We start from the raw sequence: 15811 nt of genomic DNA on the forward strand, positions 1-15811 counted from the left end.
CACCCTGTATAGTGCATCATTTGTAGAGCGATTTTTTCTAAATCCATATTGCTCTGAAACTAAAATATTGTTTAGCTCTACATATTCATACACAGCTTTGTAAATTTTTCAATTATTTTAGAAAAAATGGACAACAATGCTACTGGTCTATAATTGCTTACATCCAATCCGTCTCCTTTTTTAAATATTAGGCTTATTATCGAAGTTTTTAATTTGCTTGGAAAGACTCCGTATTCTATACATTTGTTTAAAATATAACATAAAATAGGTGAAATTACTTTCGCACTTTCTTTAATAACTTTTGTAGAGACACCATCGAAGCCTACACTCTGCGTGTTTTTTAGAGAGCTAATTATTTTATATATATCTTGTGGTGTTGTTGGAAGCATAAATATTGAATTTAAAGGTTAGGTTTGTTAAGATTCGGCATGTTTTTGACGTTATATTTACAGTTGTTTTCTTGTATAATATCTATAAAGTAATCGTTGAATTTTGCCGCAATGTTTTTTGGATGTGATAGCGTTTTCCCGTCAATATTTATAGTGGATACTGAAGCTTTTGGTTCGTTATATTTGTTATTATTTATTATTTTCCAAGATGCCTTAGACTTATTTGCAGCCGAATTTATGTAGTAATTATTTTGTGATTTCTGAGTAAGCTGAAGTATATTTTTGACCCGTTTAGCGTATATCTTATAATTTATTTTATTACTGTCATTAGGATTATGCCTATACTTCCATAGTAATGCTCTCTTGCGCTTACTACATGTCTTAATGCCTTGTGATATCCATTTGGGTTTTATTCTTATTGTTACTCTCTTTTTCTGCATCGGGAGGCTAAGACCATAGAACAATGTAAACATGTTATGAAATTCATTGAAAGCAACATTTGGATCTTCCGCTGTGTCAAAATGTCTGCTTTATTTATGAGGCCATTAATATTCTGATGAAGTACATAATAATGGTTACATACGAAATAAATCATTGCTATCATTGCTCTGTGTCCGATTTTTAGTCAATATAATGTCAGAGTTTATATTATTATTAGTACCACAGCAGACCCTACTTTCTATACAATTGCCATTTATTATTACATTCTTAGTTCTATTACACTCTAAATGGAAATTATTCATATCAATGGTAGTTTGTGTACTGTTATCTTTATAAATTCTTTTGACCATGGACGCATTATCCTTACTAATATTATAAATCCGAAAGTAACTCTGTCTGTCTGTCTGTCTGTCTGGTTGTCTTTTCTTCACGCCCAAACCACAGAACCGATTTTAATGAAATTTTGTACAAAGATAGTCTGAGACCCGAGAAAGGACATAGGATAGTTTTTATCCCGGAAATCCCACTGGAATTAGGGATGGCGATCTAAGATCGGTTAATCGCAGAATCGATCTTTTGGACCTAACCTTTCTTGGATCTTTTGGACGATTATTTTAATCGATATTAGTAAGGATTGAATCGTAAACTATGCATTTGATCAAGTGATGATCTTTAGCAAAGTTGAAGGTACGAATTTTCAGTTCTATGTATGTTAGTATGTTATATTATTTTCTTTTAAACGCAGGCGAAGCCGCGGGCAAAAACTAGTTATTATATAAATTACACATAGCTCGATAGCATTTCATTTGATGTTTATAATATATACCTAAGATATCTCTTAACAGATATCTTGCAAAACAAAGAGGAAAAATTTTTTTGTGAGGTATATTTCTGGTGAAGTTAAAATCAGTATAAGCAGCATTATCATAGTTATTGTAGGTGAATCTAATATGGTAATTTATTTTTTTTACATGGAGATACTGGTTTCTGGGAATTTCACCAATGAATATATTTGTGTTGCTTAAATTCGAAAGCCACAAATTTAGTTTTGTTTTAAAGTTAAATGGATTTTTGTCCCTACTCCCAGCTAACAATATTACATAGTCATTTTTAGTAAGATTAGAAATTTCAGATTTAATTGAGCTAATAACGTTTTCTAAGGGGGCATTCGGTTTAATAAAGCTAGTTACAAAATAGTCCGTTCCTAAATATATATAATATTCGTAAGATAAGCTATGGAAAAAACGAATTGTCCATTAATTGTGAAATAGTTTTGTCAACGTTTTATTTCATTTTTTTTATAGCGGAAAAACTTGTCGCGATCTCAAAAACTTCAATCAATATACTCGTAGATTTTATTAAAAACGAACCGTTGTCTAGAAAAATAATTATACCCTTTTTCGTTTTGTTTCGGCCGTATGCACCACCGTCACACCTATTTCTGCATAATACTTTAATAGCAGCAGTGCAAAACCCTACTGTGTCCTAGTTTGAAGGGTGTGGTTACACTGCTCACCATATATACAGGAGCCACTCACTATAATTGTCGTTTCTTTGAAACTAAAAGTAATGGAATGTTAAGAAACCAAATTCAGCCTAAAATTATAGATCCAAAAGGAAAGGAGATTAAAGGAGCTCTTCCTTTAATCTCCTTGCAAATATAATCTGTTAGTAAATCATTACTTTGTGTGGAAACAATGTAATAATTAAATTAATGCAATTTTATATGCAAATTTGTTTTATTATTCATCTTTTCAAACCAATTTCGTAACATTTATTTAACAATATTTTCCCAATGTTTAATCAACTACTAATCAACTCTTTATAAGTCAGTATGTATAGCACTTATTTATAATTTCGTATTACATCTTTTCAGCAGGATCATCTTCGACTTCCCTGGATCAAGCTCACGTCGAGACCTGGACCGATTGGGCCTGGTCCTGGATGCCTTCCTGGACCTATCAAGAGGACATAGAAGAGACTCCATCTCCAGCAAGACAGTTCCCCATCCTATTCTCTGCTTTTTTAGACAAACTGTCATTCGTCTTCAAGGTGAGTGGGAACTGCTAAGTTATATGATTTATGTCTTGAAAAGCTATTGTTATCTCAACACAAGTAGAGTTGCTCATGCATTGGTGGCTTTGAAAAAAAGCCCTTTTTGCACTTTTTTGGAAGAGTCATATGGCGCTCGAGGAGTACCTTAAGTGGTTCCTGTGTTAGAATGAGGGATTGATTGTTTATATGCCACAATGACTTACAAATTTTATATAGTATCTCCATTGATATTTATCTCTATTGTTACAATGTGACAGTTAATCAACAAAATTGCACAATTATTGTATGCCCACCTGTGGTGGGTATATGTTTGTACCCATGTTCCACAATAAATTTAATTGATTTGAAAATTTTAGTATAATTGTTAAGTTAACAGTGTTCTTATGACATAGTTCAGTAGCAATAAATCAATCCGTAATGTTCTCGCAGGTGATGGAGACAGAGCCGGGCAGCAGCCGCAAGCGCGCTCGTCCGCTGCTGGAGCTGAGCGCCACGTACGGCGCGGTCACGTACCTGGTGTGCGCGCCCACCACGCTGCGAGTGCGCGCCGGCGCTCGCACGCTGCTCCTCGTCTCGCACGGCAAGTGCACCTGCGGACACACCGACCTCAATGCGGTACGCACTCTGATAATTCGCGTTAAACTGCCAGTCCGCTCTCCATATAAAAATGAATCGCGACGTCATAGCAAGTTGTTTGACTACACCTGCGAGCAACAATTTCAGAGCGGACTAGCAGTTTGGCGCGGACTATACTATATTCTGCTGTATCTATAACTATAAAAAACATTATGCACTTATAAATATTATTATATCGTTAACAATATTTCTACAACTACTACAACGCTCCAAATGTGCAACGGTGTTTGACGGCACCGCGGGTAGCGACTTTTTATCGTCACTTTAGTCAAACCTTTCGTACCACAGTCTTGCGCTCCAGAACAACTTAAAATATTTGTCGAGTCAGACTGCGCTATCCAAATTCGCATGATGCATTTGCACGCCGAAAAGAACCTTACCTCGAATCGAATAAAATTTGCCAGTACAAAACTTGTAGTCGATTTCTTGCGAGAAGTTCGAATGATTGAATTGAATATTTTGTTCGGATGAAAAGAAATATGCTGCAACTTTGAGATAATTTAAATTGATTACAAAGTAGATTGCAGACACCATTTAACATCAAAAATCTTACTTTACAGTTTGTTTATTCAATAAAATGTTGTTATTATAAAAAATAATGTGTTACGATAACGAAATTTGTATTGGTTTCAGTTACATGGCAATCCCACGGTGTTTCTAACCACCAACTACAATTTGGAAGATGAGTTCGAGTGGCCTGAGGACGTGGTTGCCGTTAACAACCTCGAAGTAACAACTATAACTGACGAAGATAACACGTTTCCTCAATTTATTGTGAGTATTTTTAAAGTATGGCCAGCATTAGGGCTAATTTATTTAGCATAATTGATGTTACTGTCCTGCTTCTAAGCACAGGCACAAATATATGGGTTTAGCCCATATCAGCCCACTAATAGACCATCTTGTACCAAGCACCAAGTATGGCTTAGCAGACCTCAGTCACTCTATTTCTTAACTTTCGACGATTTCTTAACTTTACTTACGAAACACTAACTTGAATACATTAAGAACAATTTGTTTTCTATCCTATACATTACCTGGATTTTGTCATATATATAGTTAGTCTGGCCATAAATACTGTTAAAATTAAAAATAAACAATATATGACTTTTGAATCTGTCGTTTTTATACGATTGTTCATTGTATTTTCTTATTTTCGTGCCAATATATTGTAAAATATTATGTGATATTACAATGGAGTGGAGTGATAAAGAGAACCGAATGATTGTGATTGCTTTACATAAAGTAAGTATGGAGCCAAATACAACTTTTAATATCCTCCATATGCTTGGTATTAGTCAAATGTTTGTGTATCGGGCTACTGATAGGTACAATGAACCCTCCTCTGTTTTGTGATAGAAAAAGATCTGGCCGTTCACCCAGTATTCTTACGAAAAAGGCGATCAAAGCATTAAGGAAAATAATTCGAAGAAATTCTGTCCGAAGGCAAAAGATTTTATCTCGGGAGATGAACATAGCTCCTAGAACCATGTCGCGTATTTTAAAAAATGGTTTAGGACTTGCAGTCTATAAGAGACGTAAGGGTCATTTCTTAACTGATAATTTTAAAAAGAAGAGGGTAGTAAAATCAATACAAATACGTAAGCGGTACGCAAATGGAAGTCACAGATTTTTTTTTCTTTACGGATGATTTTTTTTTACAATTAACAATATTTTAACAAACAAAATGACCTTATTTATGCTAAAAGGTCAAAAGAAGCTTCCCAATTTGTCAACAATGTACAAAGTGGGCATTATCTGATTTTAGTGATGGTTTGGTGAAAGGCTCTCTATGAAGGAGTGACTGCACCATATTTTTCTGAAAAAGTTATCATAACATTAGCACAAATGTAACAAGATACCATTCTTGAGAAAGTAGATAATTCCCTTAATAACACCATGTTCGATAACCAAGAATGGTCCTTTTAGGAAGGCTCGGCGCCAGGTCATAAATCTCGATCCACCCAATTTTGGTTAGAACCGAACGTTCCGGACTTCGTGAAAGCTGAAGACTGGCCGTCACTTAGTCCTAATCTTAATCCATAGGATTATGATTTATGGTCCGTTTTAGAGAGTAAGGCTTGCTCTAAACGTCATGATAATTTGAAATCCCTAAAACAATCCATACGATTGGCAGTGAAGAATTTTACCAAACAAAGAGTGCGTGCTGCTATTGATAACTGGCCTGTACGTTTAAAGGACTGTATTGCAACCAATGGAAACTACTTCTAATAAGCTTTATATATTTTTAATGCTTTAATATCTAAATATATATAACACAAAGGTGACTGACTGACATCTATCAACGCATAGCCCAAACCACTGAACGGACCGGGCTGAAAGGAGATGTTTCAAAATGTATGGGCTCCCGGCCACCTTTTGTACACTATACTAAAAACTAAGAAAACATGCAAAGAACAATTCGTAGGGGTTCATTTTCTTCAAATCATGTTCGTTTAATTGTTTAAAACAATAATTTGCACTTAAACTTGCAACACAACAGTGGAAAAACATCATGGCGGTAGTGATTACCGTAATAATGTCATCTGTCATTCTGTTTTAACTTACTATATACATTATATACTTTTTAATATATTTTTTACGCATCTGGACGTAGATATAAAAATATTGTATTGTATATATTGAGAAACACTACCTATATTTTATAAACATTAATTATATTTACTTTCACAAATCTTGACTTAAAACAAACGTACCAAAATATATACTTCTATACTAATTTATTTTAGTTAAAACATTTATGTGTGTAAATAAAACAACTTTAAGTACACATATATAATATGTTTTATTTATTCTTCACTTATATACATATTTTATTCATTTTCAATATCTTCCCTTGTCAATATTTTCATCCAATCATGTGGCAGGTTCTGTAATATCTGTAATAAACCGGTTCTGTAATAAACATAGGCTGGGTAAACAAGTAAGGTAGAATCAGTCCAAAATCGTAAGCAGCACAGAGCAGAAACTTATTCAGGATTGAAATGGAATCTTCTCATCAGTACATTTTTATCCAACGTTTACATTTGATTCCACTATTATATTATATGTATATATCCACTTTTACATATATCAAATTGACAATTGACAACTTCTTCTTTTTTAATTTGACATGTCACTTACATCCATAGATAAGTATGCTTACATCTATAAAATCAGATACTATTTAAAAGGTGGTTTTGTTATAATTGTTATAAATAATTAATTAAATTCAGAAATAATGACGGGATACACAAAAGTCAGGTTATAAAGTACTAAGTTAACAATAACTTTACGACAAAAACAGTGAAATATAGAATTACCGACATCCAAAGAGTATAGTAACCTATGTGTGGGGTACACATAGGTTCCCTGACCGACATCGACAGTTTTGAAAACTTGACATTGACAGTATTCCGCCATATTCAATATTTCAATGAGGAATGGTTATTTTAAATAATTTTAAACAGGAATACTTAAATTATAAATATATATGTGTATTTTTCTTCACTTATACAAATTCTTCGTGTTTTTTAGATAAAGTGTACTTGAGATGGCCGAAAATGAAACATCTCCTTTGGCATGCAGGTAGATGTTATTACGTAAGCATCCGCTAAGAAAGGATTTTGATCATTTTTACCCCCAATGGGATAAAATAGGGGATGAAAGTTTTTATAAATCGTCTTAGTTAATAATATTTCTTCGTAACGCGAGCGAAAGCTCGTTAATGTATAAAACTAACACACTATAATACTAATAAATGTCAAGTACAATAAAAAATGTTGTTTTTCTTACTTTGTTTGTGTAAATATTTATTGCAGGCTTAAGTATTTATATGTTAAATAAAGTCCAAAATAAAATAATTGTATCTTTTCAGAACGCTGATGACGAAATCGATACGGGCGATGACGGGCTCGTGGACCGGCACGGCAATTCGCCAGAGTTCAACCGCAAGGAGGACATGGAATCTATGTGGTTCCAGATGATGCCGGTCGTCTTTGTACAATATGAGCACGACAGGGACCCGATAGTGTCCACCATCGATCCCTACGATAATCCACCGCGAGACTTTGAGCACAGGTATTGAACGCAACTAATAACTAATTATAATTATAATAATTTTATTTTAGTATACTGCTAAGCAGTATACGAAATAAAATTATACCTGTTTTTTTTCTCATTTCAGTTCTCCTGTGTTCATTACTTCGGTAATAATAACTTTGACTGGAGTTATTATGATGGGCTTGTATTGTTAAAATTACTGCTATGTCTACTTCATAAACAACTTTACTTAAAATGCTCTCTTTCTTAGCGATTGGAGGGAAAAAGTTTTAATCAACGTGTCAGTGCGTCCGATCCTGCTGAACGTCGGCACCGGCCTGCTGCACCGCCTCGAGCCCATCCGCGAGCTTCTTAACAACTTGCCACCTGTCGTTGAACCAGGTCAGTGGACATTCAATCTTATCATCTAGATCAATATATAGACACAATGCCACTTGTGAGCGCCAAACCTTTATCTATTGTAACTCGTTGCACACACTGATCAAGAAACATTGTTTGTTGCTGATTGGTGAGGCAAATGAATACGTTTATATTAACAAATTCCTATTATTATTACAGAGCTGATTGTCCGCCCACTGACGTTCGAAGAGTGCGAAGCGTTGACTGATAACTTGCCCGAGCGCAAGGCGTTCATCAGGTTCAAGGGTTTGCAACTCCACCTCACCCCCTGGGATCATTCGCTCACCGAAGCACCGGCCGCACCATTAGCAACTTTGGAAATTGCAATCGGCAAGATTGATTTCAAAACACTTGGACCTTTATATCCGGACAGGTGGGTCTATATTTATTGGAATAGAATACATTGTTTTAGAAGATTCATTAGTTCTTTGTATGTTTTTTATCATTATAAATAACAATATTTTAAATCATCGTCAGCGGATATTATCAATATCTATTGATATACAGGGTGAATTTTTAAAACGGGCCTTCAGGGCCAAATCGGAAACTATAAGGATTAGCGAAAAATGCTGAAAGGAGTTACGAGGCCGATTTTGATAAAAACTAAAACTGCATCATTACTTTTTTAAAATAACTTTTTCCCTAGCCGGGAATCGAACGAGTTCATTTTGAAAAAAAAATGCACCCTCTATATTATTCCAGTATCTGATAGTGTTGCTTATAAGGATCAAAATCTGGGAAGTAATGATAAATGACAAACTAAAAGAAAAGCCTCAATTTTAAGAAAATACATATTTTTTTCATATTAATTTGGCAGTTAAGTTCCCGCCATTCATCAATTTAAACATTTCGTGTATTAACATTTTTTTTGGCTCAATGTTTCTAATCATTCGAAATGGACGTTTTGTTTTCCAATAATTTATATTTTTATGTCCGATTTAGCTAAGGTTATTTTTAGGACCATTAAAATAGATTTACTTCCTATGGGCGAAGTATCGTTTAATACAGATGTAAAGTTGACAATTCGCGAGAATTACTTTTTAAGAGTCAAATCCGAGTGATTACTAAAAAAGAGATATAGAAAATCATATTTAACGTTGAAACGAAGTTGTAATCAACAAACAATAAGAATTTACTATTTAATCAGTTATCTATTTTCATTAAAAATCAATCCTAAAAACGGCGGTAACTTATTTGCCAAACTATTACTTTCTCATACTAAGCCGTATGTCATAGTCATAACATCGAATAATTAGTTGATTAACCAACAAATTCTTCAATGGTATGACTTATGTCTGTTTCTAAAGAATTATACATAAATCATTTGTTATGTATAATCCTTAAGGATTAGTATGCCAATGTATGGAAAAATACGTATTTTCTTCAAAATTTTCCTTTTCCTTTAATTTGTCACATAACATTACTTCCCAGAATTTGATCCTTATAAGCGACACTATCAGATAGTGGAATAATATAGAGGTGTCATTTTTTTCAAAATGAACTCGTTCGATTCCCGGCTAAGGAAAAAAATATTTTAAAAGACTAATGATGCAGTTTTAGTTTTTATCAAAATCGGCCTCGTAACTCCTTTCAGCATTTTTCGCTAATCCTTATAGTTTCGGATTTGGCCCTGAAGGCCCGTTTTAAAAATTCACCCTGTATATTAATTTGTTTTCGGTCTTAATTGTAGAGTGTGCGCGGCGGCGTGTCAGATGGAGCTAGAGAAAAATATAATAAGAGATCAATCACATTTAAGATTCTGCATTGCCATCATGGACGTAGTGGTGAGTACCGCTAACGACCGTTTATTATAAAAACGATCCACGTGCATTTGTTTAAGATAAGGCTGACCATCTTTAATAGATAGTTTTCTGATACATAAAACATGATGTACCAGTATTGTTATAAAATTTACAGACTTGTTATTTTTATATGATAAAACTCACAAATTTTCATTGAAAGGTTCATTCTTAATTTTGGTTACGGAGAATAACGTAACTTAACAGTGATTCAATCTGCTTGATAGTTCATTAAACTATCAACATATTATGATTTCATAAACAAAAACTACAAATATGATTTCAATACATTACCATATGTTTGACAGGGCCGTCTGTCTACACCGACGCATCGTCTCAACCGGCCGATCTTTAAAGGCGCGATCATATTCTCCGGGCACTATCTACTGCACAGGGAGCTTTTCAAGGAACCGGAGCTCATATTCTTTGGCGATTCGGTTGTATTCCGTAAGTATATTGTGAACAGAACTATAGTAAATATCCAAATTTTGCACAGAATGCGCGCAAACAAACAGGCAACAAAATATATTTTTAGTAAACACATTTATATCATAAGAATAGATAAGTGAAAAACGTATATTTTTTGTAGTAAACTTTTAAATGCTAAATAATCGCCATTTAAATTCTCGTCGGTTTGATACGGATACTCGAAGGCTTTATAGTAAATTGTTGTGCAGTAACAAAACATGATCGTTGCAGCGGCGGAGACGAGCGTATACATGACGTCGCCGGCGATGCAGACCGCCGCGGAGGTGCTGCGCTCGCTCTACTACGGCCGCCACTCCATGCTCCTCAGGGAGACTACTGTCGCTGAAGACGCCATGCAGGAGAAAGGTAATATAACTAGCGTTTTGCAAAATGTCCTTGTTTAAGTAAACTCTTATCACTATTAGCGTGTTCTACGCTCTACAAGTAAAAAGATATTTTCTGCTTTCTTAAGGATAATTACTTCCGAATGAATAACATGGTTTTATAATATGTATAGAAAAACAACTCGTAAAAAATTATATGTTGGTAAAACATAATGTTTAAAATAAGTTCATATACTTACTTAAGTATTATTCTAGCTAACGTAATATTAATATGTTTTTTCAGATCTTATTGCGATAGACGGCTACATCGCTGAACTGTATATTTACCCGCGTTTCTGCCATAAGACTAAGTGTGTGACCATCACCGTTCAGTCCATCAAAGTCACCGGCGTCGAATTGAAAAGTAAGTGTTGCGTCCAAGTTAAAAAATTATAACATCTCTTAAATAATATTATTTAATAGCTTTTCCCGAAATATTGGAGTTTGCCTTAAACCTGAGATATATTTCAGATGGCCAGGAGAAAAACGTAGCTTGGGTGTTCTCTGCTCCAGACTACGAGATAAACCAACAGTAAGAATTATTTTTTATAATATGTTATGATATTATGGTTATATTTTATTGCATTTATTTTTTCTACTCTTCATTGACACTTTACCTCATTGACACTCACCTGCTATTAGACATAGGTTTTACAATAAGAAGGGCCTACCCATTTTATTGTTATTTATGTTAACTATTATTATTAAAAAATAAAAATCTAAAAAAATATATTAAAGTTCCAAAAAGTTATACAGAAAAATTGTGTCAGCGTAATAATGAAACGATTGTATGATTTGTAACAGACCATGGATGACGCTAAAGATTCAGATGTGTGAAGAGCCGAGCATGCCGGGCGCTGTCGACTATGTGTCGGTGGAGATCGAGACGTGCGCCTTCAGCCTCGACCCGATGCTCTTCCGGTGGCTCACGTACCGCCCGCGCATGCGGCCTGATGCTCGTAAGTTAAAAGATGGATATTATGATATATTTACATTAGAATTATGTCGGAATGTTTACTATCACCGACGACTTCTTACCACACAGGAGCAAATAATGTTAGTAAATGTGTAATATATAAAATCTACATTGATCTTTATTAATAATTGATTCGAAGTCCATACATGTTTGATGAAATAATATGGTATGTTAATCTTATTTATGTATTAAAGCCACCAAACAAGAAATACTTATTTTGTTACAGCTTCTACATTTAAACAAGATTCTGTAAAGTCGGCGTCTACATCAAAATACTTTATTCGACGCCGCACTACTCCTCCGGTAAGTATGACCTTTTTAAATGTTGATCGATATATTAAAGTTAGTTTCTGTGGAAATAAATTATGAATTATGGATGTGATTATATTAATAATATTTCGGAAAAATTGATAGGGTGCGATAATTCAATTAGGTTTTGGTTTCTCCGCGTGTATTCTATGTATAACGTGAATAAATATATCATAATTGCATGTCAGTCGTCGAGCGGACGCGGCAGCCGCGCGGGCTCGGCCGCGGAGTTCGTCCACACGCGCACGCGCAGCGCCGACTCGGGCAGCGAGCGCAGCGACCGCCGCGGACCACCCCTCGCCCTGCTCGCCAGCCAGGTCATATTGATTCCAACATCGAATAGTATCGCTTATAACAATCAAATTCTGGGAAATAATGGTAAATTACAAATTAAAGGAAACGGCTCAAATGTAACGCCTCGAAAAAGTGTAACTCTCGTACCACATTCTTGAAACCAGAATACAGCAACGTTTAACACTACTGTTATTAGGCTGAAATAGATGTGGCTGCCTTTGGAGTCGAACCACAAAGAGTCCTAACCATGTTGTAAGACTATTTTTTTTTCATCCAGTTGCATACCGAATTGATATAATATTTATTTATTTCTAATATTCAAATCATACGATTTTAATATATTTGAAATATACAGATGAAACCGCCAGAGAAGCTATGGGACAATGAAAAAATGTTGAATCTGTACAACCGACTGCGGCGCACGTTGATCCGCGCCGACATAGCGGCCATGCTGGTGTACACGGCGGCCAGCTCCTCGTCTGCGCAGCACTGCCCCACGATGCACGACGCCATGGAGCGCCAAGCCCGCGAAAAACAGAATGTATTCGTTGTAAGGTAAACACTCTTTACCATTTCTTTTTTCTGCGTTTGTTCGAGTGAACATGGTTTTTCTATCGTCATCTTATGTTCAAGTTAAAAAGTTGAGCAAATGTTTATAGCTATCATCGCTACAAGGCTACCTAATTTTACAATGTATGTGATGTACATAATTACGACCTTTATGTTTTAAGAAGGCACTTACTATTATTCTATTATAGTCAATTACTATTATTTACTAATTATTCAGAATTTCTAATAAAGAAAAAATAATGTTTTTACTACTTTTTATGTGTTACGTTTTGTCCGAATTGTTAGTTTTATAAGCGTTGTATAGTTTTAAGCGTTGTATAGTTTTATGAGTTTTGTAAGCGTTTTATTGTTACTAACTGGTAGCTAAGTCGCTTAACTTACCAACATGACCTACAAAACAATATGATCGATCACACATATATGGTTAATTAAGTAATAAATAACAACTAATTATATTAAACAAACGAGCATACCTTACATATTTTCATTTATTGTCCTTGTAGCTTAGGTCACTGGGTGATGACCAGTTCTGCGCACGACGTCTGGGAATATATTAACATTGACCAACCCACTATTTTACCCGGAACGAGTAAGTATTAATAAGTTTTTACGAATTACCTTATTCACAGCAATAAGTTATTTTGTATAATTGTAATTATCCGTACCCAGTGAAAGTGGAGGACAGTTTCCCTTGGAAGTTCCTAATTACGGACTTGTCGAGCTACACGCTGGAGACGTGCGTGCCGACGATGATGACGGCCAAGGACCGCGAGATGGTGCGCATCCACGCTCAGGCGCCGAGCCAGATGTGCTCGGTGCCGCGCATCGTGCTCAACGTGCTCAGCTCCTCCATGACCATCTCGGTCGTCAAGAAGACCGCCGGCTCGCGTCCGCAACCCAAGCGCCCCGACGCTAAGCGACCGCCGCCCTCGCAAGATGACCAAGTAAGTTATGTTATACAAATAAACACATATATTGTATACACATATGCACTTAGCAAGTATATAAAACTATTTTTAAAAAATTGTAACCTTTGTTTTAATTCAAAAACAATTAAATATAAATTTCAATACTTTAAAACTATACTTTTTAGCAATCCCTTCACTTTTCTACTTTCTTTTTCAGAAACAAAAGTACTTCACGGGTGGGGTTAATTTTACGCCAATGACTCTCAGAGATTACGTTAGGGGCCCGAGGAGGTAATACTTCAACTTTCTTTTGTCTTTGTTTGGCAAATAGCCTTTTTAAATTAAATTTCTTAAACATAAAGATTATGTTAATTAACGTTTTTTTTATGTTACAGTCGTCCAGGAACTCCAGAGGTGAGTAGTATAACATTACATGATTTTTACAATATTTCAATACAACATACAAAAATATTTACAAATCTTAAATTGTTTAATGATTACATGGGCAAAATCAGTAAAACAGCTTATTAACTGTTTTGAGGTAGTTCGAAGTTGCAATGCATTCTGTCAGTATTAAATGAATCAATCTTGAATGTTGTTACGAAGAAAATTTAACATTAAATTATAATAATGTATCTATCCAATGTTTTGCCAAAGATTGTCATTTGACTATTTCTTTATACTAGATTGCCAAATTGCGCTCATTAATTTGATTTGAATTTAAATGAATCGCGTCGCCATAGTAAATTATATGACTACACCTGCTCGCAACAACTTCAGAGCGGACAAGCAATTTGGTGCGGACGATAAAATTGTATAGAATAATGATGAATACCAGACATCGGTCGTGTAACGCAGGGTCTCGCGAGCCCGGAGGCACGCGCCGCGCCGCCGGAGCCGGCGCCGGACGGGCAGAGCCGCGGCGACGGCCCGCTCGTCTCGCTCGGCGTCTGCATCCACGGCGACACGCCGCCTGTCACTATCAATCTCATGCACGACCAAGTATGTAATGCGTACATTCCGGTCACGCCTGATGGTCAGGGGTTTTGTCTATGAATCAGGAAGATTCCATTCCATATCATACAGATCCAGTGCAAATAGATTTAACTAAACTTTGAAAACTTTTTTATATAATTATGGTCTGTAGGTTTTCTTACGATTTTTTCCTTCATTGATTAAGCATGTAATAATTCTATTAATTTCTTAATTCATTCATTCATTAATCATTTTCAGGTTGTTAAATCTTGTATATGTATAGACATGTTTCGAGTTCGAGTTGAAAACATAAAGGCCTTAAGGGCCGGTAGTTTTGGTACTGATCATGTAACGTGTATTCACAGGTGCGTATCATTCGCGCCGCCGTGCATTGCCTAACTCACATCTGCGCCCTTCTCAAGAAGCCAAGAACGCCGATTCCGGCACCGAAGAATCGTTCCGATAGCGTCTCGCTTACAAGGTACATTTCTGTTGCATTCATAACTAATAAATTGTTGTTTATAAAATTTCTTGAAAAATCTTTATTCCATTTATAGGTCGAACACAGGACTTGAGCAAAGGAGTTCATCGGAAGAAACTCCCACTGAGAACCCCTCGGAGCAACTGATTCCAATCTTCCAATCGCGTAAACCTGACGATCATTGTGAGTATACATGTTATTAGGATATAAAAAAAACAACAGGTTCAAATTTTTCATCCTAATTTTAAATTCTGACTTTTAGATGCAAATGAGATGGAAATAAATGAGGTTTTTTTTTCATAATATTTTAAGTGTGTGTATATAACAAATGTATGTTAGTTTATGTGCTGACTGCTGACTAATGCGACATATTACCATATTATACAAATGTTATTTTTTATCAGATAAAACATTTAAAAATATTTTTTCATTTCGCCTTTCACAGTGAAACAATTAAAGACCTTTATATGGCTGCAATGGGTGGTAAGCCACGCCTCGGTCGCCTTTTATACGAAGAAAATGAAGATCTCAGTTGATTTGGAGGACTTGATAACAACCATAGATCTCCAAGAGACCTATGAGCAGTTCCGGCTCAAGATCGTTTCAGGCACTATTTACCATTTCAAACCGTAAGTAATCAGATTCACACGATTGGTGCTTAATTTC

The 15811-nt window shown here is 35.3% G+C and overlaps 1 protein-coding gene across 8 annotated transcripts in view; it reads left to right on the forward strand.

The window, feature by feature from the left end:
- Positions 1–15811, forward strand: part of Vps13B (vacuolar protein sorting 13B) — a 63549-nt gene that overhangs the window by 16184 nt on the left and 31554 nt on the right. For 7 of the 8 annotated variants that reach the window (XM_073075284.1, XM_073075287.1, XM_073075289.1 and 4 more), the window contains exons 8-30: positions 2707–2882; positions 3315–3500; positions 4155–4295; positions 7399–7601; positions 7834–7964; positions 8142–8355; positions 9673–9766; positions 10090–10228; positions 10481–10615; positions 10877–10996; positions 11104–11164; positions 11437–11591; positions 11835–11911; positions 12106–12234; positions 12567–12766; positions 13285–13370; positions 13451–13725; positions 13907–13980; positions 14085–14103; positions 14548–14691; positions 15030–15145; positions 15222–15328; positions 15591–15774. In XM_073075284.1, coding sequence (XP_072931385.1) covers positions 2707–2882; positions 3315–3500; positions 4155–4295; positions 7399–7601; positions 7834–7964; positions 8142–8355; positions 9673–9766; positions 10090–10228; positions 10481–10615; positions 10877–10996; positions 11104–11164; positions 11437–11591; positions 11835–11911; positions 12106–12234; positions 12567–12766; positions 13285–13370; positions 13451–13725; positions 13907–13980; positions 14085–14103; positions 14548–14691; positions 15030–15145; positions 15222–15328; positions 15591–15774 — 3166 coding nt within the window. The remainder of the gene's footprint in view (positions 1–2706; positions 2883–3314; positions 3501–4154; positions 4296–7398; positions 7602–7833; positions 7965–8141; positions 8356–9672; positions 9767–10089; positions 10229–10480; positions 10616–10876; positions 10997–11103; positions 11165–11436; positions 11592–11834; positions 11912–12105; positions 12235–12566; positions 12767–13284; positions 13371–13450; positions 13726–13906; positions 13981–14084; positions 14104–14547; positions 14692–15029; positions 15146–15221; positions 15329–15590; positions 15775–15811) is intronic. The other variant, XM_073075286.1, reaches the window with a different exon arrangement.

This window comes from Epargyreus clarus, unplaced genomic scaffold (genome assembly GCF_041222505.1).
Source record: "Epargyreus clarus isolate Ecla_fem2 unplaced genomic scaffold, WU_Ecla_fem_2.2 ptg000007l, whole genome shotgun sequence".
In the NCBI taxonomy this organism is placed as follows: Eukaryota; Metazoa; Arthropoda; class Insecta; order Lepidoptera; family Hesperiidae; genus Epargyreus; species Epargyreus clarus.